The sequence below is a fragment of the Pan paniscus genome, chromosome 4 (assembly GCF_029289425.2).
Source record: "Pan paniscus chromosome 4, NHGRI_mPanPan1-v2.0_pri, whole genome shotgun sequence".
Lineage (NCBI taxonomy): Eukaryota > Metazoa > Chordata > Mammalia > Primates > Hominidae > Pan > Pan paniscus.
In genome coordinates this window covers 20,500,876-20,524,574 of record NC_073253.2, presented here as the reverse complement: position 1 = coordinate 20,524,574, position 23,699 = coordinate 20,500,876, and the positions used below count along the sequence as shown (strand labels likewise).

Below are 23,699 nucleotides of genomic sequence, written 5' to 3'. Positions count from 1 at the left end.
CAGTGACATGCAGGCAAAGAAATGAAGGAGGTGAGTCTTGGGTGACCCAGAGGAACCGACAGTGGAAAGACCAGAGAAGTGGCTGTGCCAGGCATTTCCAGGAATATCCAGGAAGCCAGTGTGGCTGGAGGAATGTTTTGGGGAGACTGGACAGGTGGGGGGTTGGAGGGGTGGTAGTAGGTGACACAGACAGGTCTGGAGATAGTGGCAGGTCTCTGAAAAAACTTGGCTTTAACTCTCATTAATGGGGGAGGTTTTGAGGGATTTGATTTGAGGAGTGACATGCTCTGATGGCTGCTATTTGGAAAATAAGGTAGAGAAAGGACAATGGAGGGGTAGGAAGAAGAGTTAGGAGGCAATTGCAATAATCTAGGTGGTGGAACGTGGTTAGATTCTGGATATATTTTGAAGGGAAAATCAACAGGATTTGCAGATGTCAATATTTAATCACCTAATATACCCTCATATTATTATTTGATGCTGAAAAACAATTCACTGAGCTTAGCCAAGTCAGTTCTTTTTTTTTTTTTTCCAAGGAGAATAAGCATTCAACAAGGTGCTCAGACTAGATATTTCTAGAATCTGACAAAGAGGAAAGTTTAGGTTAAGGAGAAAGCAGGCAATTTTATGTTTACTTTTCTATTCATCTTTTCCTTTTAAAAAGTTCTCTTTTTACAGTTATCATTAATGGATGCTAACATCAGGTCTTTCCACACTATGTTATGTTTGACTTATTTAGGAAGTATCCTCCTGTCACTGCATGATTCAAGGGCAATTAAAAATTAACAGCAATTTCAACCAAAATACTAGTAAATGTACAACATCAAATTCTGCGAACTTACCACTAAAAAGCATGGACTATAGTTGTATTTTTAAAAAGTGACTAGACATAGTTAATATGCTTATCTGGTTTGCTAAATAATCCTTTAAATGACTGGCTTTTCAGACCTAAATTTTACAGCTTTGATTATCTGCCACTTAAACAAACAAAACCAATCAGAGAAATACTAGTGATGGACCTAACCATTAATTATCTCCTTAATTATTCCTTCCTTTCATCCTTTTATCATTCCATTCAGGCCCTCTGATAGGCTGCTCTGCTTGCTGGGAGTACCTGGGTTGTGGGGTTGACTCTAGGATGAAGTTGATGTCTCTAAAGTGCACTATATTCTGCAAAGTTCCAGACAGTGGTATAAAGAAGTCCTCTGTACTGTTTTTATTCAATACCGTGTGGCTAGAAGTGCAAAGAATGAAGGCAGCATCCAAAGTTGAAGGATATTTTGTTTCTGATAATTTTTGAGAGCCTAAATATATGAGAACACAGATTATATAATCTATTTTTCTCTCTCTCACTCATTTTTGTCACAAGACTAAAGCAGACCTGTGGGTATCAACTGGCTCTTCCTGAAGCCCCATTATTTTGGCTAAAAAGAGTCAATCCCTCTCCCTAGCAATGCTAGAAACTGGACAATTTGGTTTGGATAGAAAATAGAAATGGTGGCAGTGCTGGTTGAGGGCCGGGGCTGTGGGATTGATTGCTTTAACCACCATGACAGCTAGGAAGGAAATCAGCGTTCCTTGAGGACACGGCAATTTTCCATGTTGACAATTTTCTAGAGAGAAATAGGAATGCTTTTTGAAGCATTCATTACTTATCGAGTGGCTGCTCTGCTCACCCCAGAATTATAAGTATGATTAAGACATAGTCCAGCTCTCAAGGCATGCACAGTTTAGAGGACATGATAGACATGTAAATACACAATTATGAGGCAGAGTTGTAAGGGTTGTAATAAAGGTAAGTGAAGGGTGCAACAGGAGCAAGGAGAAGGAGGCATGCCATTCTATAACTCCAGAATATAAAGAGGGAAAGGAAGCAAAGACTTTTCCAGTGGCTATGACTCTGGTGATCTATGGTGATTGTACAGCTCTATCACAGTGCTTTTAAAAGTGAAGGATAATGACATAAAAAGTAGGCTGACATTTTACGATGAGGAATATTTTGCTTAAATGTATTTGTATATTCCTTTAATAGTCTCTATAATACAAAAACCTAGATATGAGTTACCTAACTACTATAAACTAGATACATAAAAATATTACATGAAGACTCATACTTTTATCCATAATCTAGTTAAATACTAAGGGCTATTTTTTCCTATGGATCTTTGTTTTTTTTAAATCTCCCATGAGAATTAACACTTGAGAGACTCTTTTACCCTAACTCATAAAACAGAATCTATAACAGAATTTAAAGCATATATTCTATTGTCCCAATCCTTTTTTGGGGGTGAAAAGCCATTTCTACAACAATAAAACAAACATCAGAATTGTCTCCAATGGGCGTCTTTTCTGGCAATCTTCAAAACGGCACCAAGGATTAAATGGGGTGCACTGACTGGCTAATTCTCTCTCACTCTTAGTCCTTGCTCTTTGAGGTCACGACACTGACATATTGATAAAGAACTGTGGGAAAGTCTGTACCGCCCCTGCTCACTTGCTACCTGTTTTGTGGGCAAGTGGATGACTTCAGTTTGTACAAACTACTGGTTTGAGCATTAAAGTGACTCAAAAGATACTGAATGATATTCTTGCTCCCAGAATATAGAGTTAATCCTGATCCATCAGTGGTGGGCTTTGTCCAGGGTCATTTTGCTGCTGACAAGTAGCACAGTTTGCTGGATGTGATGTGTTATAAAAATGTGTGTGTATGGGGACCCAGTGACCACCTCTTTGTTGCCAGGTCTGAAAACACAGAAGGCTTTCAATAGCATGGAAAGCAATTCATACCCATGGGGGCCTTTTATTTTGGGCCTACCTTGTACAAATTAAGTTCTTTCATTTAATTTTCTCAGTTGCCACAGTTTGAAATAACTATATTTTAATCCTTTAAAAAATATAATCAAGGTTGCCATCTATCCCTTATAGAAACTGGAATTTCAATCATAACATATAATAATGTTATAGTTGAGGGAATTCCATCGTGTCCACCAGAACAGAAAGCAGCATATGTTGAAGACATCTTCCATCCTCCTTTTATCACTGGAGATGGGGCTTTGACCTTATCCTTTTCCATCAACTGACCTAAACATATTTTAAACATCTGATTGGTAGAATTATATTAACTCACACTTTTAACTAGGTCCCCACTGGGTCTGATTCTGGGACTGAATAATAATAATAAGACTTCTTTTTTCTCACTGAGTCATGAAGCAGATTTCATTATGGCAAGAAAATTGACACCCTAGAGTTGTGGCTTTCAACCTACTAGATCTAATACTTTTTTTTCATATTGAAGATTTTGTAATGTCCTTTTCACTATCCTGGAATAAAACTGACTGACACACAATTTCAAATTTTAATATAATACCAGAACTGTATTATAAAGGAGGACTAAATAGAAAGTTGTTTACAATAAAATCATACATTGACTTATTCAACAAATATTTATTGAGTGCTTATTATGTGCCAGGCCATATGAACAGAAAAGGGAAATGTGTCTGCTGTCTTCAAATTTACTTATAGTGGGAATGGAGGAGAAAGAGAATAAATACCGAACATGGTTACTAGATATATTGTATGTTAGAGAGTGCTACGTGTTAATTAAAAAAAACAGATAAAAATAGAGTAAGAAAAGGGGTTTGGAGAGGGTAGAGGAGGGGCACTGCTTATAGATTTAATTGGGGTGGTCAGAATAGGCCTCATTGAGAAGGTGAGGTCTGAGCAAAGAACTGAAGGGGGTAAAGGAGTAGCCAAGTAGAAAAGTGGAGAAAAGTAGAGAAACACTTCTGGAGAAAAGTGATCCAGGTAGAGAAAGAGCTAGACCAAAAGCCTGCTGTGCTTGAGGCCTCTGATACTGGGGCAGGGTGTGCAATGGGAAGGTTAGCAGAAGATGTCAGAGAAGTAATGGGGAATAAGGTAATTAAGTGCCTTGGACACCATCTTAAGGTCTTTGGTGTATACTGTGTGAAATGGCAGCCATTTGCAAGGCTTGAATCAATAATACTATGTATTTCAGGATGCAATCTAGGCTTAGACAATCATGAAACAGATTTTAAACGTAAATCAATAGCTATATTTAAATGCAGGATTAAATTTTCATTATGTAAATTTTCATTATGTAGGACATTTAGCATCCCCAACCCCAGCTACCAAACACCAGTATGCTCCCCAGTCATTATGGCAACTAAAATTCCCTCAAAAATCTCCAAACACCCACTGGGGCAATACTACCCTCCTCCTAATTGATAATCATTGTCTAACAGCAATAATTCTTAAACATTTTGATCTTAGGAACTCTTAAAAATTATTGAGGATCTCAAAGAGTTTTTATGTGGGCTATATCTATCAAAATGTACCCATGTTAGAAATGAAAACATTAAAAATATTTATTAATTCATAGAAATAATAAATCCATGACCTGTTAACATTGGAGTAATCAAAGATTATGTAGCCCTTGGAAAACTCCATTGTGCACTCATGAAAGAATAAGAATAAAAAAGGCAAATAATATATTAGTATTATTATGAAGATAGTTTTGGCTTCAGAGATCCCTGAACGGGTCTTGGGGATTCCCCAGAGGTTCCTGAACCACACCCTGAGACCCAAAGCTAATGGAAATAGGTAAAGCTCAATGTAAATATGAATTTATTTCCCCTGGGATATAGAACTATCTGCAAAAGAATATTTACAGAATTGTGTGTAACTAGAGGCATTCTTGAGTCTTGGAATTGAACCATATTGATATATGTTGGGAAGCTCAAAATTTATGACAGAAGAATAAGAAGGGAAAGGAGACAGATGAGAAACTGGAAAAGAAAGAGGAAGGAGACTATGGGACCTATAAAATGAGAAGAGGCCGTGAGAAAATTATGCCTAAGCTTTTAACAGCTTAGATAAATTATGGTAAGAACATTTAAATACTTCATTTTCAATTCATATTTAATATAGAAACTATATGCAAGTGATTCATTACAAGCTTAGAAACACAAAAGTTGTTTGGTCTAAAATGAGAATAAAAATACATTAGAAGTTCCTTTGTTTTTGCAAGGCTTGTTAGATACTTTAGGACTTATAGTAAATATATACTCAATTAGACCTTCCTGCAGAAAAGCATGAGGCTTCAGATAAGCTTTCCTATAAGTAAATTAATTAGCTGGAGAGACCTTTTGCAGTGAAATAACTTTTTTATGTTTAAAAAAATTAAGTCCTCTATTAGGTGATTAAACATTTTAAATATATTTTTAAAAACCAATTAAAGGCAATAACTGAAAATTGTCATCTGTTAAGTCTTTGCCTTTAGAATAATGTCTTTGTCTCTTTATTCCTCTTTTACAAAATATCTCATCCAGGAATCTGTTATTTATCTTGGTAACTGCTACAATATCTTAGAATCTGAAGGCTTGGAAATAAATCTTAGAGGTCAAGTTCAAAACTTCATCCAGGGCTTGCATCATCTCTGCAACCAGGTGGTCCTTCAGGCTCTGCTTCGAAAGTTTTAGTAATGTGGAAATCATTACTTCTACAAGAATCTTTGGATCTATTTTTTGTTGGCAAATGTAATTTGTGGAAAATGTTTCTTCACATCATGTATAAAATTATGTCTCTGTAGCTTTTTATCTATTCTATAATTTGCCTTCTGTAGTAATTAGAAAATCTTAATGAAATGATAGGCATGAAGGGAGGGTACAGCATCTATCACATAGGGAATATGTGATCAATGTTCATTATCTGCTGTCCTCTGCTGGACACTGTGGATGGCTTGCTGAGCATCCATTCCAACTACTTGCTAGTGTCTCTTCCTGATCTATAGAGGATATTAAGCCTAAAGTGACATTTCTAGATTCTCTTGCAGCTAGAGATGTAGATGTGATTTAGGTTGCATGAATCAGATGTTCTTGCCTAAGACTTGATATTAGAATTCAATTAAGTGAGAGCACATGGAGTTAATTTTACTGCTGCAGACTGCAAGCAGGGGTCATGTATCAGTTGTCACAGTGTCTTCTCAACTCGTTAATGTCAACAACTCCTTGGTTCTGCCATGTGGCTTTAGTACTAACCTCTAGAGACTGAACTTAGAGTCTCTTTTCTTAGGCCCTTCCTGCCCCCCAAAGATTCTGTGATTTAGTTAATATTTTATTATAAATCCCCTTCTGATTAAATTTTCTAGAAGGAAGTTTGCTCTTTGGACCTAAACCTTGGCCATTAACCGTCCTTGCTAGCTCTTATCTACATGCTCCTCATGACAGGCCTTTGGATAATTGATAAAAGAAATCATATGTCCTCAAGTTCTTCTTTTCTCCAGTACAAATATGTCAGTGGCTTTTGTGGAAAGATCTAGATCAGCATGCCTGCCCTGCCATTTACAAGCTGATGTGTGTGTGTGTTGATCATGGAAGAGTTACCTAACCTCTCCATGCCTCTTCAGTTTTCCAAATTATAAAGTGGGAATAACAATAGTCCCTAATAAGGTTGTTGTGAGATTAGTCATATATGATAATTCTTGCACCAAGCTCAGGTTAGTGTGTGACATGTGATCAGGGCTCAGTAAATGTTGTCATTATTATTGTTATTATTGTCATTCCAGCACTATTCTCAATTGATGTGATTTTAAAACGCCAGATATACCAGTTGAAAATATATTCTGGTTAGTCAATGTCCTTCTTTAAAGAGTATTCACAAACTGGATTCATACCCCAGCATATCTGATGAATCCACTCTCAACATTTCACCTTTATTCAATGTAACAGAATTGATGTATGTATAATTTACTCTCGTGGAGTTTAAACTCAACTCAAATCCTAAAGTCTTTTCTTTATTTTCTATGGTTAAAGCAAGATATCACAGTTTAGTACCCAGGAAAGACTTTGGATTTACACTTTTTAATGTTCATCTTGTTGAATTAAGCCTATTATTTGTCTGTAGTATAGGATTGTATACATATACTGGTCTCACATAAAATGAATTAAGTAGCCCTCCTAGCAACTTTGATAAGGAAGCAGTCAATTACCTCCTCAAAGTAATTAGTAAACACATGGAACAGCTTAAACCAAGGACAGAGCCCTGTAACCCACTTGGCATCCCCAGTGACATCAATCCTTTAATAATTACTCTTTCGGCTCGACTATTTAATCATTCACGAGTCCAACTATACTATCGTTTAACCCAAGTATCTCTGTAGTAAGTTTTTTTTTTTCAAAAAATCTAGTTAAATCTAGATCCTATTTGTAGTATTTCCTTAATCCGTTGTTCTAGAAAATACATCACTTATTTGCACAATTATGTTGCAATGTAACAAAATATTTTTTAAAAGTTTAATTTTAAACAATGATTCTAGCATCATGAAGGTATTTCTTCAAGCACTGAGTGAAATCCTAGAGCTAGCCCTCTGAGCCAAATCAGCAATTTGCTATTTCTTTACTCAAAGGATCATTTTGTAATCTTTGTTCTACAGAACCTGATTATTTTATAGTATTTCTCTTTCCCTCATTTCCCATTGATAGTGGGACCACCACTTTCTCAGCCCATAGTCCTTCACCTCTAGTGCATATCAAACCCAATTATTAATCTCTTTTGTCATCCCACCTATTCTTCCAGGGCAGTATCTTCTAACCATGTGACCTGCATATGAATCACACATGATTTCTGTAATTCTCTTTAAAACACTGTCTCAGATTCAGGCCTCATCAGCCCTTGTGCTAAATTATCATTTTCATTCCTCTTTTTGGAGATATTTGATAACAACTCTTTGGTTTTAGAAGAACACTTTTTCTATAATTAGAATTTGGCTAGGTTTTAAAAATGCAATTACTAAAGAAAGTAAGTTTTATTTGTATGTAAGATGTGGTGACATAAAAGAAGGAAGAACAGTGATTTGCTTTCTTTCCCTGTGATATTTTTATTTGTTTAGGCTCATTCTTAAGGAAAAGATTTATATAGTATTAATACATTTATCATGTACATGTATATAATATTGTTTTCTAAACCGGGTATATTACCGTGATAAGAATAGCAGGTGTTGTATATTTCTGATGCATTATAAATTGGATAAAATGTCTTCTCATGGTACACTATCTGCTTAAAAGTCTTCTATGAGCATAATTATTAAAAAGCAAATGGAACATTAGCTTATATAATGGGAATAAAGCATACTTTCCTTGAGGAATGTCCTATATATTCTGTGTTAAAGCTTAGGATTTTTGTTTCAAGCAATATAATTTTCAGATGTTAAGATAGTAAAGTTAAGAAACTATGACTATTTGCACATCCTCTCTTTTATTTGGTAGATTATTTTATCCCTGATAATATACCAAGATGAAGGACTTCCACTACATTTTATACAGTTCTTTGAATGAAATTACGTAGAACTTAAAGGATTTATATTTTATCTTCTTCCAACATAAATTTTAAAGAATGATGGTAATATCTAAGGCTGCATTTATCAGACATCGTTGATTTTATTAAATATGATGATGACAATTAAAGGCACATGCTGTTAATTCAAACTGCTACAATCCTATTTTAAAAAGCAACTTAGCAACTTCTTCCAATTGAGCAATTGTTTTCTACAGGGCACTTGAAGTAACAATTGCATATGTCTTAAGCTATTTGCTAGCGTAACCCACCAAAAGTTAATTTTTTTAAAAGGACAATATCTTGTCTATGTCATGTATATGTGCTTGGTATTTCTCCAACTGTATATAAAACTTTCAAAGATCAGACTTGCCTTTTTCTGTACAGCTGCCTTTTCATTTTCTTTCTCTGAATAGACCCATAATGTTCAGGGAAAATATCAAGAATAATAAATCCAAATCTTTGTATAAAATATACCTTCATGACACACTCAAGCTGGAAATCACAGGAACCAATAAAAATGCAGGCAGCCTCCTGATAATGAGGTCAGAAATACAAATAAATTTACTTTTAATGAAGACTGGAGGCACGGGTAATCAAAGTGTTAAAATTCATTTCATGCATATCTCATTTGCTTCTTAGCTGATATTTACCACGCAATTCTGTGAGAAAGTAGAGGCCTAAGATGCTCCAGATAAATGGCTCAATTAATTGTACAGAGGTAGACCTCTTTGAGCTGAGCCAGAGCTGTGAGCTCTTTATTAAAAGCACTATTCTGTAGCCCATAACCTTGTTCCTTGACTCCTCTCTGGTTTCCAATTTAAACAAGTCCCCATGCGGCCTGCTCTAAAGGGCTTTGTCTCCCTGTCATTGTTAAGAGAGCTGAGGCATCCTGGAAGTGTGAAATCAGACCTCATGAGTTGAACGGTTCCCCAGGGAACGCCGGACTGCGCAGAAGGTCAAAGTCATGGGCCGGACCATCTAAAAGTGTCTGATCGCCGGTCTGTGACACAGCAAGTTGGGGGTGGGGGCTGGGGGGGCGGGAGCTAGACTGAAGAGGACTGAAATTGAACACATCTTAATTAAAGCCCACAGACAGCAAAACAAAATGTTTTCTAGGCAGCCTGTCAAATGGGGCTTAAATTTAGCTCTGCTAATGAATCTGAGCTGCTAACTGTTATTTCTTAAGATAATAAGACTCTCACGGAAGCTGATAAAAAAAACTGTAGCATGTCTTTTTCTGCTGTTTTGTTACTTAAATATTTTCCAACAATGAAGACAGTTTTCCAAAAGAAAAACATGGGAAAAGTCTATGCAAATAAAGGGGTAGTAAACATCTCTCTTAATAACTAGTAGGTTTCCAGACTACGGGGCTGGCAAGTCACAAGTCTTTATGCATAGCCTTGTTTTAGAAAAAGATACACTTATTTAATGGGACTATTTCAGTGACACATTCTATTAATTGTAAAATTCTCTCTCTCTCCCCCTTTTTCTCTTCCTCTCCCTCTATTGTTTCCTGAAGGAGATGGTGCATTAATTTGAGAGATCAATTCACCTGGGGTGGAGAAGTTTTATATTAGTGTACCTTTCAGTACAGTGAAAAGGTAGGACATCTTTTGAAGGGTTTCACAGTTCCCCCATGTCGCTGTTTCTGAAACTGAGTGGCTGGTCTCCCTGGGGAAGCTACGACCTCTTCCTTAGGAACTCGGAAAAAAAAAACAGAGAGAAAGAGAGAGAGAACCCAGGGGAAAATGAAATGAAGGGGAGGGGCGGAGGAGAAGAACTCTTTTCTCCTTCTCCTCTTAGAACTTGAAAGAACCAACAGGCCAGGTCTAAATACTCTGCAAAGAAAGCCTCACTCAATACAGGAGACTTGGAATGTTCTGTTGAGGCAAAAATTAGGCCCTGCTCAAGGGAAAGAATAATCAGAAGCTAAAAAAGACAAATGATAACATGAACTATTTCCTACCACCCAAAGAAAAAATATTTTCCCGCCACCCACCCCACCCCACCCCACCCCACCCCACCCCACCCCACCCCGCTGGCCTTTCCTCACAATGTGTAGAGTTTTAAGGAAAACTTGATCTAGCTGCAGAGAGAATGTTCCCCAGTGAACGCGGGGCCAGACAGTCTCTAGGTCTTGCTTTGATGGTGCGGAGAGACATTAACCTTTTCACTGGTTAGTTGAAAGGTAAGTAAGTTGTACAGAGAGGTATTTTTCAGTGACTCAAATTTTTTCCCTTACGAAGAATTTAGCTGACCAACTTTTCAAACCAGAGTGCCACTTTCTCAGGCTGTGAAAAGCTGCCCACAATTTGACTGAAATTTCAATCCACTCTTGTGCCTCGCTCAATGCATGTGTATGTGTGGGAGTTGTAAATTGAGGCCTTAACCACCAGAGTTAATCTCTTTTTTAAATCTGTATTAACCTTAATGATTTGAAGTGCACTGTCCAACACTGGGCTATTGAGACCGAAGAAAAAACTACCCTCGACTATCAACAGTTTATTAGGGGCTTAACTGAAGTGACCTACTGTAGTAGTGTTCAGCTGAACAAGGCTATAGGCTTTTTGTGGAAAGGGAAAGAATTGAGGGTTTCATTAAAAAGTAATTTGTGCTTTATACTCACTCATTCAAAGAGAGTCTCAATTGCTCTTTATTCACACAGAGTTAATACAGTATCACAATGTTTCTCAATGAATGTGTTGTAACAAAAGAAAAATTTTACATTTTGAAAGGGAAAAATTCTTTGTAACTGTAGTAAGATTGATGGCTACTTAAAAGACTATAGAATCTTTCTTTCCTGTGCTCATGTCTAATGATGGAATATTATAATTTAACATTTTTTGCTGAAACAATGGGAGTTTAACTTTATGTTCAGATCATTAAAAATATCTAAAAAATAGAGCCAAGTTGTTCAAATATAAATTTGTCTCATTAGACTTATTTAGAAAAAGTGTTCTGAAATCAACCGTGTATCTTACAGTAACAGGCTCATTTGTACCATGTTAGAAAATATTCTTGCCTTAGCACAGACAGTTACCAGTGATTTAAAATCTCCCCTCTACATCGACAAAATTCCTAAATGGACACTAACTTGAGGATTTGAAGACAGCGCTAGTCAATTGCCTCTTTTCAAACTATTGCCTAATAACTTGTAGAGGCTGACTGTTATTATCCACTGAGACGCACATCATATCTTTAAAGTTCTTTGAACAAGTAAAAGAGAAAGGAGACAAAGAACTTACTTGTGTCCCAAATTTAATGACAAAGACAAGGAAGCATCAGGATACATGTGTGCGTGTGTGTGTGTATATATAAAGTATCCTTTCCAAAAGTAAAAATTATTTTTAAAATTGGTAGTATATTCAGACATTTCTGACTCAAATATATAGTCTTCAATTTTTGCCACCATCGCAAATGTCATAAAGACCACAGAAGGTCCAAAAGTGAGCAAGGTCAAAGACTGAATTATCTTTTTGCCCCTGAATAGTTCAACATCTCTCTTGTTCAATTCAGAGCACATTAGATTATAAGGTCAGCGTGAAATGGGGAATCATTAGATTTATATCTCTAAAAGTGGAGGAAAAAAATGGAGACTCTGTTATTTAGTATTCCCCAAATTAATGTTCATTTTATCAAATGAAAATTATGTCTCATTGAATCCCCAGGGGAAAGGCTATTGTTATTCACATCAATTTACATAGAACCATTAGGAGAGAAATATCTCTATTTTTTTCCAGCTTTGAGAGAACATGTATTTTAACTTCCATAGTGGCACACAGGCCAACTGGGTTAATCTAGTTTGCATATTCATGAAGTTTGAAAATCAATGACAGCTTCTCTCCAAAGAAGACAAACTTATACAATTCTATCCAATTGTATAATGGGCAGGTATCTAAGCTTTTGAAATAAATGGTACTTGCATTTTTCTAAAAGAAATGATTGTGCCAGATTAATTTGATTATAATCATACTAGAAAGAAATTTCGTAAGTAGGAACATGTATATACATTTTACATTAATTGTTTTATACAAGGAGCCAAATTAGCATATATGCAAATATTACAAACTACCCACTCTCCCATTTTCAGGTATGCCTGTTTTGAAAAAATATGTGACAACTGTTATCATCTTCTTGGTTACAAATGAGTTGATAATTACCTTTTTAAAGGAACTGTAAACTAATATTTTAAATTTTCTCACACATGGTCACTTAATAGGCAAATATTAAAATATAAAAATATTGCAGTTTTGGAACAAACATCTGCTATTTTTCATTTGAAGGCATGTTACCTTTTAATTTGTTTTTGATTCTGTTGAATGAATTAAAGAAGTGCACAGTGATTTCAGGTCCTTGGATGGTAGAAGAAGCACATTTCTTCCCTTGAAATAAGTTTGTTACCTCATTAGGATTATCTGGCTGAATGTTCAAAATGGTAAGCATATTTTCAGAATGATAAGTTGATATTTTCTTTCAGAAACAGTGAAATTTGCACAAATTGGTCAAGCCAGTCCTATTTATTGTCTAACTTGAGATGGATAATTTAAGGAACAGTATAAGCATCCCCCAAATCCTTATGAAATTAAATCATAAATGAATGGTCACATTGTTATAAATTCAAAATAATGATTTAATTCTGGAAATTGATGAAATAATTGCCATCAACCTGTTTGTTAATATGTTACAGAAATAGCATTATGCAAATCAGGAAGCTTTAAGAGACAAACTAATGTGGAGATTTGTACAGCCTTGTTTCCTACTTTAAGAAATTTCAAACAATCTAGAGACTTAGTTTAGATCCAAAATTATCTCTGGGATGTGCCAGGGAATTTGGGTGACTAATGAGTTGGATCAGCAACCCAAATATCAAGAGTTGATACCAAGTTATTGAGTATTATGCACCTAAAATTTTCAGCGAAATGTGCAACAGATTTCATGCATGTTTGAATTATAAGTGTTGATGCTATGAGGGAAGCTGATTCTGTAAAGCATTGGTTCAATACCTGGAAATAACAATATCTGGAAGAAGTATTCCTACTACATGGATTAAACTTCGAAGAAGGCAACAATTCAAAAGTCATTTTGCTTTTTAGTGTTTATTTTTAATACATTACCCTGCCTTTAAAAAGCAGAGATACTATAAAAATCAGGGGGTTGGCAAATATTTCTAAGATCATCCCTGAATCTTTAAATTATTTATTTTGATGATCCATCAGGTGAAATGCAAAGTTGAATTATTAAATGGTGTAGACCTTGTGTGCTGCTTGATCTGAGCAATAGGAGAATTGCATCATCGCTTACCAGTGACGTCAGCAGCCATTAACCCTTCCGCTCTGATGACTTTCACCTGGAGAAATCCCACATCTTTCAGGTTGTGAAATATCCTCAATGGGCTCTGAAAGACCCCAACATCAGTATTAGAAAAGGGAGGTCCCAAGGAGTCTTAAAGAGTGTGCTGAGAAAGCATTACATTTTTTAGTTTATCTTCAGACTCTGGGGGTAAGAAGATCAACATTAAACTAATTAATTTTTTTTTTTACTATTTTCCTCTTGGTGAGTTTTGGAAATTGCACATGCTAGCTGAGGATTAAATTACCTAAAGATTGTTTTCTCGTATTTATTTCAAAAGACTTATGCAATTCTACATAAGAACTTAAGTAGTTTTACATAAGTAAAATACATACAGTATCTTTTAAAATAAATCAAATTGATGACTAAAAATAAATTCAGGCCGGGAGCGGTGGCTCACACCTGTAATCCCAGCACTTTGGGAAGCTGAGGTGGGTGGATCACAAGGTCAAGAGTTCAAGACCAGCTTGGCCAAGATGGTGAAACCCCATCTCTACCAAAAATACAAAAAAAATTAGCCAGGCGTGGTGGGAGGCACCTGTAATCCCAGCTACTCAGGAGGCTGAGGCAGAGAATCGCTTGAACCCGGGAGGCAGAGGTTGCAGTGAACCAAGATCGCGCCACTGCACTCCAGCCTGGGTGACAGGGCAAGACTTCAACTCAAAAAAATAAATTCAAAATAGTGAGTAATTTTTCTTAAATTTATAGTTTTATTTGCCATTTTAGTATGTATAGAATGGAAACGTTGATGCTGCATAAGGGGTTCAAAGGGTCATTTGTGTTTCTTCAGTATAAATTACCCTTCCACCCTCATGAATGTACACCACACACACACACACACACACACACACCCCTCTATGTGGATAATTGTTGCTATATAAGTAGATTTTCTAAAGGAATAAAAAAAAACACATTTACTCCCATAAATAATTATCAATAAATGTTGAACAATAAATTATGAAATAGATATGTCTGCTTCCTTTTTCAATCTCCTCTAGCCAGCAAACCACTCCAAGAAATATTTTCATCTGTAGATCTAATGGTTTGGAGATTAGTGGCTTTTTTAAAATATATTTTTATTTTTATATTTTTAGAAACAGGGTCTAACTCAGGTTGGAGTGCAGTAGCATGATAATAGCTCACTGTAACTTCCAAATCCTGGGCTCAAGCATTCCTTCCACCTCAGCCTCCTGAGTGGCTAGAACTACCGGCATGTGCAACCATACTTGGTTAATTTTAAAAAAAAATTAAAATTCTGTAGAAAAATGTCCTATTATGTTACCCAGGATAGTCTCTGATTCCTGGCCTCAAGTGATCCTCCAGCCTTGGCTCCCAAAGTGTTGGGATTACAGGCATGAACCACCACTCTCAGCCTAATTATCAATATTAAATCTCACATTGTTGGATATAACACTCTTCAGACTTTGGGGATAAGAAGATCAACATTAAACTATTTTTTTCTACTATTTTCCTCTTGGTGAGTTTTGGAAATTGCATGGGTTAGATGAGGATTAAATTACCTAGAGACTATTTTCTAGTATTTATTTCAAAAGACTACTGTAGTTCTACATAAGTAAAAGACATACACAATCTTTTACCGTCAATCAAATTGATGACTAAAAATAAATTCAAAAGTGGAAATTTTTCTTAAATTTACAGTTTTATTTGCTACTTTAGTATGCACAGAAGTATTGAAACTTCAATAGAAAAAACAGATCCAAATGATAAAATCTATTTCACTTCATAAATTAATAATGATGGTGTTTTATAAGTGTAGCACTTGAAGGAATTAAAAGAGGGAAACCAATACAATAATTCAGAAGTCTAATTAATGGGCACAAATACTTTGAGAGTAAAATGAACCAACAGAATGCTAATATGCATTTGTTTATTTACACTTCATAGCATTTTTCTTATGACACGATCAGCACTTCTACTCTGTAAATCAAAGGTACTTCTTTTTCATAATTTATAAAATGTTTCATAACCAGAGAACATAACATACTTTTGCATAATAAAGTTATCTATTAAAATGTTACTAGAGTAAAAAGCATTCCCATCATCATATTAATAATGTGGGAATACTGACAAGCAAAAGCTTACTGCAATATGAACTTTATCAGTCCCGTATGACCAGTAATTGTTTACACTGAAACTATGACCTTCGTATATTGAGAGGAGGAAATGCGGATATATGAGTAATCTCCTAGCCTAACTTTTATATTTATAAGAGTGTTTAGCATGAGGATTAACTGTTAATCTTTTATTGTTTTTAAACAGTTGTTTATCACCAAAAATCTATTTAAAATACCCAGGTGACAAGGTTCAGTAAAAATGCACTTCTCTCTCCATTTACATTCCTGTAAATGAAGGGTTTCACTGTGGGGGCGTTAGACAGCAGAATATAATTCAGAGGTTTGTAGGCATGTTGTATTCCTACAGTAACAGCAAGTTTGGAAAGTTTCTTATCTCAGAGCTTACACAATGTTGTAAATCAGGTAAGTCTTCGACCCTAATGATGGGGAATAGTTTTATCAAAAAAAGGTTTCTGTGCCTTAATTTTCAGAGGCAATTTAAATCAAGTTCTATTTTGACTAAAACGAATATAATCAGTCCTTATGTCTGAGAATCCTTTCACATTGGTAGCCTCATTCCACAGACATATTGTCTTCAGGTGCTTCGGCTCTGATCCTCTGCTTCCCATTTGGAGTGGTAATTATTGTTTGAAGGTTTCATTTCCCCAAGTCAGCTGACACTCCATAATTTATTGCAAATTTCAACGGTTTAGGCCAGTGACACATCGATTATAATAAGAAATAAAAATAAATAAATAAATAAATATATTGGTTTAAAAATATAACTTCATCAGGAGGTATTCATCAAGAGGTATTCCTGCCTTGCTATTTACGGTTATTTTAGAAGGCCTAAAAACCCGGATGGCTTCTGAAGCCAGAAATTTCCATAGCAGAGGAATCTATGATTTGCTGTGAATCCTTTCAGCCCTCAATAGATGGGAAAAGATTGAAATGCTCTGGAGAGGAGTCCTCTTTATTTTTTTAATGAAAGGCTGTATAATATATTTTCTCTATGGCTGCAGCAGCTGTCAGGGAGAGCATCTCAGTTCAGCTCTATTACGGGAGAGGCAATACCCCATCCTATGGCATCGAGATGCTCTGAGGGGCCAGAGCTGATTGACAGCTTGTCACCGTGACGTCTTATTCCATCTCTGTTATGGAGAAAATTAATGTCACACCACCAGCCTTATGACTCGCTGTCATCTTAGAACCGCTCACCTTTTATCAATGCTCTAAATAACATTTCAAGCCCATCGTCTCACGGTGGACAATCCGGTCAAGGGACATTAAATCAGATGACTGTGAAATGTCATAATAAAAATGGAATGCTAACAACTTCTTCTCTAAACTAGCTCCTCTGGTTTTTAAACTGTGACAAGGGGGAGCAAGGGTTCAGCATACCCGTTCTGAAAAGGTCATACAATTGCTCTTGGTCTACTACCCATTACTACCCGCCCCCTATTGACCTTCCCTCATTTCCTCCCCCTAAAAGAGGAAAAAAAGAAAAATGGAATTAGCCATCTTCTCAGAATGTGGTGATCAAAAAATGGCTCACAGAGCGATGTTTGTTTAATTTGTGGGGCTTCAATCCTTAGCAATGAACAGCTAAACAACAGCAATGGAGGGCTTTTTTTAGGGCTGTTTCATATCAAAGTGGGGGCAATTCATTTGCTTCCCTGACAGTGACCAATGTCAAATTCCTAAATTTGACCTCAACTTTTAAAAATACACATGTTCTTGCAGGAAAATATAGAAATAATTCTCCAAACAACCTCCATTATATGTTTCTCCAAAACAAATGATATTTCAGAAATGATATGGCATTCATTCATTCATTGCATGAACCTTATAATAAAAAGGAAACACACTGAAATCCTAATCCATAGGTCTTTGTCCTTTTATGGATATGAGTAAATATAACAGATGTGCTATGTTGCATATAGTGGTTTCGTAGCAGGTATGTCTCTAGAGGGAGGTATAGGCCTCTGCCTGAAATTCAAGGCTGAAAAAAAGTATATTTAAACATAGTTCATTTTTGAATATATTGAGCAGAATACAATCTGAGAATTAAGTCAAACATCCGCATAATATTTTACATTTTATTGAAAAAAGACATGGAAACAAATATTCAAATTCTGAATGGAAATGGCCAATTGCCATTCAGCCATCCAGCAAAAAGAAAAAAAATTAATAATAGGTGGATTACTCTAATTACTTAGGCAGCAGTATCCCTTAATATATGGGATAATATCAAAATATTAATCCATCAACTATAGTATAATGCCTAGAAGAATTTTTATATTAATATACTGATTAATTCCATTAAAATTGTTGTAATTCATGAGGCTCACTTCTGGTAACAGAAGAATATGTTTTGGTGGATACCACAGTGTAAAATAATCTTCATAACTGCAATTATATATTAGAAGATGTCACACAATATCTTAGGCTCTTAGGTGGTTTAAAAATATATACTATTTAGCCTTGCTAAGTCACCTCTATTAAACTGTTTATGATAACACCATTGGTGGATGAGTTGTACAAGCATTAGCAGACAGCTGATTCAGTGGAGATAGCCAGAATAAATTTGCTGAAGCGCACATCCTGCTAATCTGTTTGAAGAATATTGTAGAGCATTAGTACCAGCACTTCATGTTATCTGCACAGCCTGATAAGGTACATCTTTATTAAATTCAGTTATTGAAAGGATGTCAGTCAGCAAATAGGAATATTTTAAAGTCTAAAAAAAAAGTGGTTCTTTGTTAGAGCTTGGTTTCATGGCTGAGTGTCTAGAGGAGCCTTCTAAACACCTGGCGGCACTGTACAATACAAGCTTTGTCATTTTAAGTGGAAAAGCTTTTTTCCCAGCTTCATGGGTACTAAGGCATTTACTTTTTCAAACCTTCATTGAGAGAGAATGGTGGAGTAAGAGCTCCCCTCTCTGTTGATTCAAGAAAACTACATGGTGGGAAATGTCCAGCGGGAGGATGCTGGGAAATAGTAAGATTTGGTTGTGAATATTTCAGTTTGGTAAAATTTGACGAGGGTAGTCATTTTAGTGATTCACTATTCCATACTATCGTTCCACATTCGATCAAAAAGCAGAAGACTTCCTTTAATTCTATTTCACATTCAATTAAAAAATTAAAGGAATGAAGTGAGGCTTTCCTGAGCAGCTGAAAATAAAAATCATTCCTGTGGATACTCTTTAGTTACCAGCGTACTAATTAACGTAAGTACCATTAACTCCACCTCAAACTTGGAAAGACAAATAAATTTTAATTGCAGCTACAAAGAATCAATAAATTAATTTTAAAGTCACATTGTATAAACCTGGCCTTCCTACATGGGTAGCATCCCTGCATGATAAAATCACTGAGTAGAATCTCAGAATCCAGAATTTGCTCTGGAAGAGAATCTAGAGAAAATCAAGTCTCTAGACATAGGTGGGTAATGCAAATACTTCGGCAAAGGTCTGTGTGGCATTTGTTTTCACTCAGCTTTTTACTTGTGCCAATTCTTCCACCAGACAACTTCTCAGAAGTACTTCTGTCCCTCCAGGTAAATTGTTTACAACCTGATCTAGTCACATGTGTCTCTGGAAGGAGGAGGGTTACATACGTACATATCTCTTTAATATCTCCTCTCGTTCCTTCTGGTCCTCCAGGGAGTTGACAGACAGGTCAGAGATGCTGACTGTGGCTGATGCTGTCAGAGTGACCAGCAGCACCAGGTGTCCCTCACCCTCTTCCAGCTGCAACTCCAGCTTGTGCGTCTGTTCCCTACTGAGGGCTGACAGGTCGACCTGGCACCTAGAGACAAATGTTTTGAATCAGCAAGTGGCTTTTTTTTTTTTTGCCATATCAAACAGCTGTTCAGAGTTCTATGAAACATAAATCAATAGAAATATTATTTGGACCATTGGAAGAATACATCTTTCAAGTCAGCTGACTTTCTTCACAAAATTCAGACCCTGATTATTGTAGGGTCTGTAACTGTTTATTTCCTGTAAGATACAAAAAATATGCTAATCTGAAATTCTATTATTACCCACTGTCACGGTATTCATAAAGTGGTAAGGACTTCCTATCTCTAGGTGGCCTAAGGAATTAGGTCACTGGGGCTTTGCTTATAGAAAAAATGATGTGTGCTATCTAGAGAGACCAACTACCAAAATTCTGAATTTTTGTGTTACCTTTAAAAAATGGATGTTTTCCCCTCATTCGTAAATGTTATTAAGCAGTGAATAGAATATGTACCATTGTGATGCCATACGTTTTACATTTTTTAAAACCATGCCAATATATTCATAGTACTCTGTATAAACTGAAATAAAAACATATAAATTTCCTGAAAACATAATAGCTCAAGTGTTGGCACCTGAGTTGTGCTAAGAGGGGATTTCTAACGTGGCAGTGCCTGCTCTGTATGCCACTCTCTCAGAGCTAATACCCTGAAAACGCTTTTCATAAAAATGTCAATTGATTTTGAAGAGAAAGGTAATATGGTGACCACAAGGCTAATAAATGGAGAGAAAGGTGGCAGGCATGAGTGAAAGGCATTTAAAATAGGAAATAGCCAATTATAAGAATAATTGTGGTAACCTACCATAAACTGTGTGGTCAGAGACAGATTAAATTCTTGCTCTTTCTTATTCCTCACTCTATTTGGTATTTACGGTTTTGCTTTTAAACTAAACTCCTATGGACAGTGTTTCAAAGCTTGTAGTTGAGTTCAAACATCTCTTTAGCAAGAGTGATTGCAGATATTGAACTGAAGTCCAATATTTCAATAGGCCTTTTATTTTTGCCTACTGGTTAATATGAGGGATGTCTGGGGCTAGACACGAATGGGAGGAAGAGGAATATTGATGTAAGAAAGGAAAACAATAAGCAATGCCCTGGTCAGTAGCAGAAAGTCCGTGTGTACTAAATGCTAAGTACTGAGAAATGGAGAGATTAGAGTCTGTACAAGTCTGGAAAACATCTTCCTGAAGTTAGAATGTATGTCAAATAACTGCATTCCAAGGTACTCTCATGCTGTCTCCTCAAACTCTGAAGGGTGAAAACACATATCACATCCCTTATCTCATATTTTAATTTTAATTGGAATTAAGTTCTTATCAATAATACCTGGAACAAACTGAGGTTAAAAATTTTCACAGTGGAAAACAACCATTCAAACATATTCTCTAATGAAAAAAAAGGTATTATCTTTAGAGATCTTTCCAGCACCTGACACACTGCTGGGCCCATAGTTTGTTGAAAGCAAATAACTCTGGCTTGGATAGGGAGTATAATACTAGAGAATTGATGAGAGACTGTAATTCAGACAATATTTTTGGTTGGATACAGTTGGAACCAAGAAAAGTCTTTCACTCACTTTGTTTTTTCTTTTTTTTCCCACTCACTTTGATCATGCATTTCCTGGTCCCTTCCTTTTTTATATAATGCTGCAGCACTAAAACGCATTGATGTCTTCTGAAGGATTTTCTTCTATGCCCATTACCACTTTGTACTGATCATATAGATGCTGGTTTCTCTTAATTTATATTAGTCATTGCATTTAATGCTTTACAGGTGGGGAAACTGCTCTCAAGATTATATAAATTAGGCTTTGCAAGCTGGCAATTTTCAGATGGAATCTGATTCACAGATTTGTTGTTTTGCTTGTGCTAAAAAAGTTTTGAATATAAATATTTTTAAATACAGGGTAAATGTCCTCTGAATTAGTTACTCTTCCCCATACTGGCCTATTTCACTTAATTACACTACCTTGCTCTAGTAGGCAGAAGGATTTGTGATTCTTGCAGTCTTCTTAATTTACCAATGAGAAAACTGAGGGCCAGGGAGGGTACATGACGGAGGGGAGACATACAGTTAGTTATTAGCGGAGCCCACCTGAACCTGGGACTCTGGAATCCAGGATCTAGGCTTTTCTCCACCACTCTATCTTTAAGTAACCATGCATCCCAGGAAGAAGCACTGTTAGCAGTGCTTCTCAAACTGGGTAATATCTGGGCTTTTTTTTTTTAATTTTAATTTTTTCGAGACCAGGTCTTACTCTGTTGCCTAGGCTGGAGTGCGATCATGATCATGGCTCACTGCAGCATTGACCTCACAAGCTTGGGTGATTCTTCCCACTTCAGCCTCCAGGTAGCTGGGACTACAGGTGCGTGCCACCAGGCCTGGCTAATTTTTTTTTTTTTTTTTTTTGTATTTTTTGTAGAGATGGGGTTTTGTCATGTTGCCCAGGCTGCTCTTGAACTCCTGGGCTCAAGCAATCCACCTGGCTCAGCATTCTAAAGTGCTGAACAAGCCACCACACCCAGCCCTGGACTTTTTGAGACAGAGTCTCATACTGTCGCCCAGGCTGGAGTGCAGTGGCACGATCTCAACTCACTGTAACCTCTGTCTCCTGGGTTCAAGCAATTCTCGTGCCTCAGCCTCCCAAATAACTGGGATTACAGGTGCCCACCACCCTGCTCAGTGGATTTTTTTTTTCCGTATTTTTAGTAGAGATAGGGTTTCACCATGTGGACCACGCTAGTCTCAAACTCCTGACCTCAAATGATCCGCCCACCTTGGCATCCCAAAGTGCTGGGATTACAGGCATGAGCCACTGCACCCAGCCGACTTTTTCCCCCAAACTTTTATTTTAGGTTTTGGTGGGCACAGGTGCAGGTTTGTAATATACATAAACTCTCCTGTCACAGGGTCTTGTACAGATTATTTTGTAACCCAGGTGCTAAGCCTAGTACTCAATAGTTACTTTTACTGATCTTCTCCCTCCTCCCAAACTCTGCCCTCAAGGAGGCCCCAGTATTGTTCCCCTCTTTGTGCCTGGACTTATTTTTAACAGAAAGAATTATCTCAGTTTCCAAGTATGAAAATATGTTATTTTTATGCTTTAAAAATATATATAAACCAGAGAAGAAGGCTGTAAGTTATTGTTCTTATAAGATGATTAAGAAAAATTTATACATTGAATTTTTAAACTATGAAACTAATAAATTTAAATTAACAATATAAATGTATAGGGAATATTATGCTTTTCTGTAACAACTAAAATTTCAGTATTGGGTGTACTCATAGAAATAGTTTATCTCAGGTCCTGTGCTATATTCAGTGTTTCAGAATTTTGACTTTAATAATTCCAATGTAGAGAATGCTCATTTTCGTAAATATATCAGCCAAGAGAGTATTTAATGACTTCAAGGTTCTTTGTGCTAGTTAAGGTTATTTGGATCTCTTATTTATCTAAATATTCTACTCGAGAGTAAGATGCCATTTTAAATGAAGTGTCACCTGTAACTAAGCAAAGTTTTCTTGTTGGCTTGAGGATAAACTTAAAGCTTTACTGATGGGTATCAAATCATATTGTTGCTGGAGTTGGCTGAGGAAAAAGCATTTGCTACCCCCTCATAACTTTTGAACAAATATGTTCAAGGATGGAACTCTTCCAACATAGTCTAGTGCAATGTGAATACAGTACTAATTGCTATGGGGTAGATTCTTCTATATTTGGCTCACCTGTACTGTTATGTCCTGAACAAAGGGAGGTTTCACTACTGTTTGAATATAGAAGTAAGAAGTGGTCATCCAGGTGGTTCAGGATAGGTATACAGTAATGGTTTTATATTGTTACCAAGATAAAAACGCAAAATTTAAAAAGCATCAAAACAAATTTATGAATTCCAAAAATATGTTCACAGATACATACACAGAGAAAAGTCCCGGGTTTGGGAGTCAGATTCCCTTGGTTCTAGACCTCAGTCTTACATTAATTAGTCATGTGACCTCTTTCAAGATAACTTATCCTCTTGGATTTCAGTTTTCTCATCTGCAGATGAACTTTAAATTCTCAAACCCTCAAATTCCACAATTTGTTGTAACTGTATGTTTACATTTGCTGCATCTTCCT

At 36.2% G+C, this 23,699-nt stretch overlaps 1 protein-coding gene across 11 annotated transcripts in view; it reads right to left on the bottom strand.

Moving 5' to 3' along the window:
* Positions 1 to 23,699, bottom strand: part of MCTP1 (multiple C2 and transmembrane domain containing 1) — a 596,961-nt gene that overhangs the window by 173,033 nt on the left and 400,229 nt on the right. For all 11 annotated transcript variants that reach the window (XM_014344845.4, XM_034959770.3, XM_034959771.3 and 8 more), the window contains 2 exons: positions 19,402 to 19,588; positions 13,654 to 13,747 (listed from right to left, as the gene is read on the bottom strand). In XM_014344845.4, the coding sequence (XP_014200331.2) occupies positions 13,654 to 13,747; positions 19,402 to 19,588 (281 nt within the window). The remainder of the gene's footprint in view (positions 1 to 13,653; positions 13,748 to 19,401; positions 19,589 to 23,699) is intronic.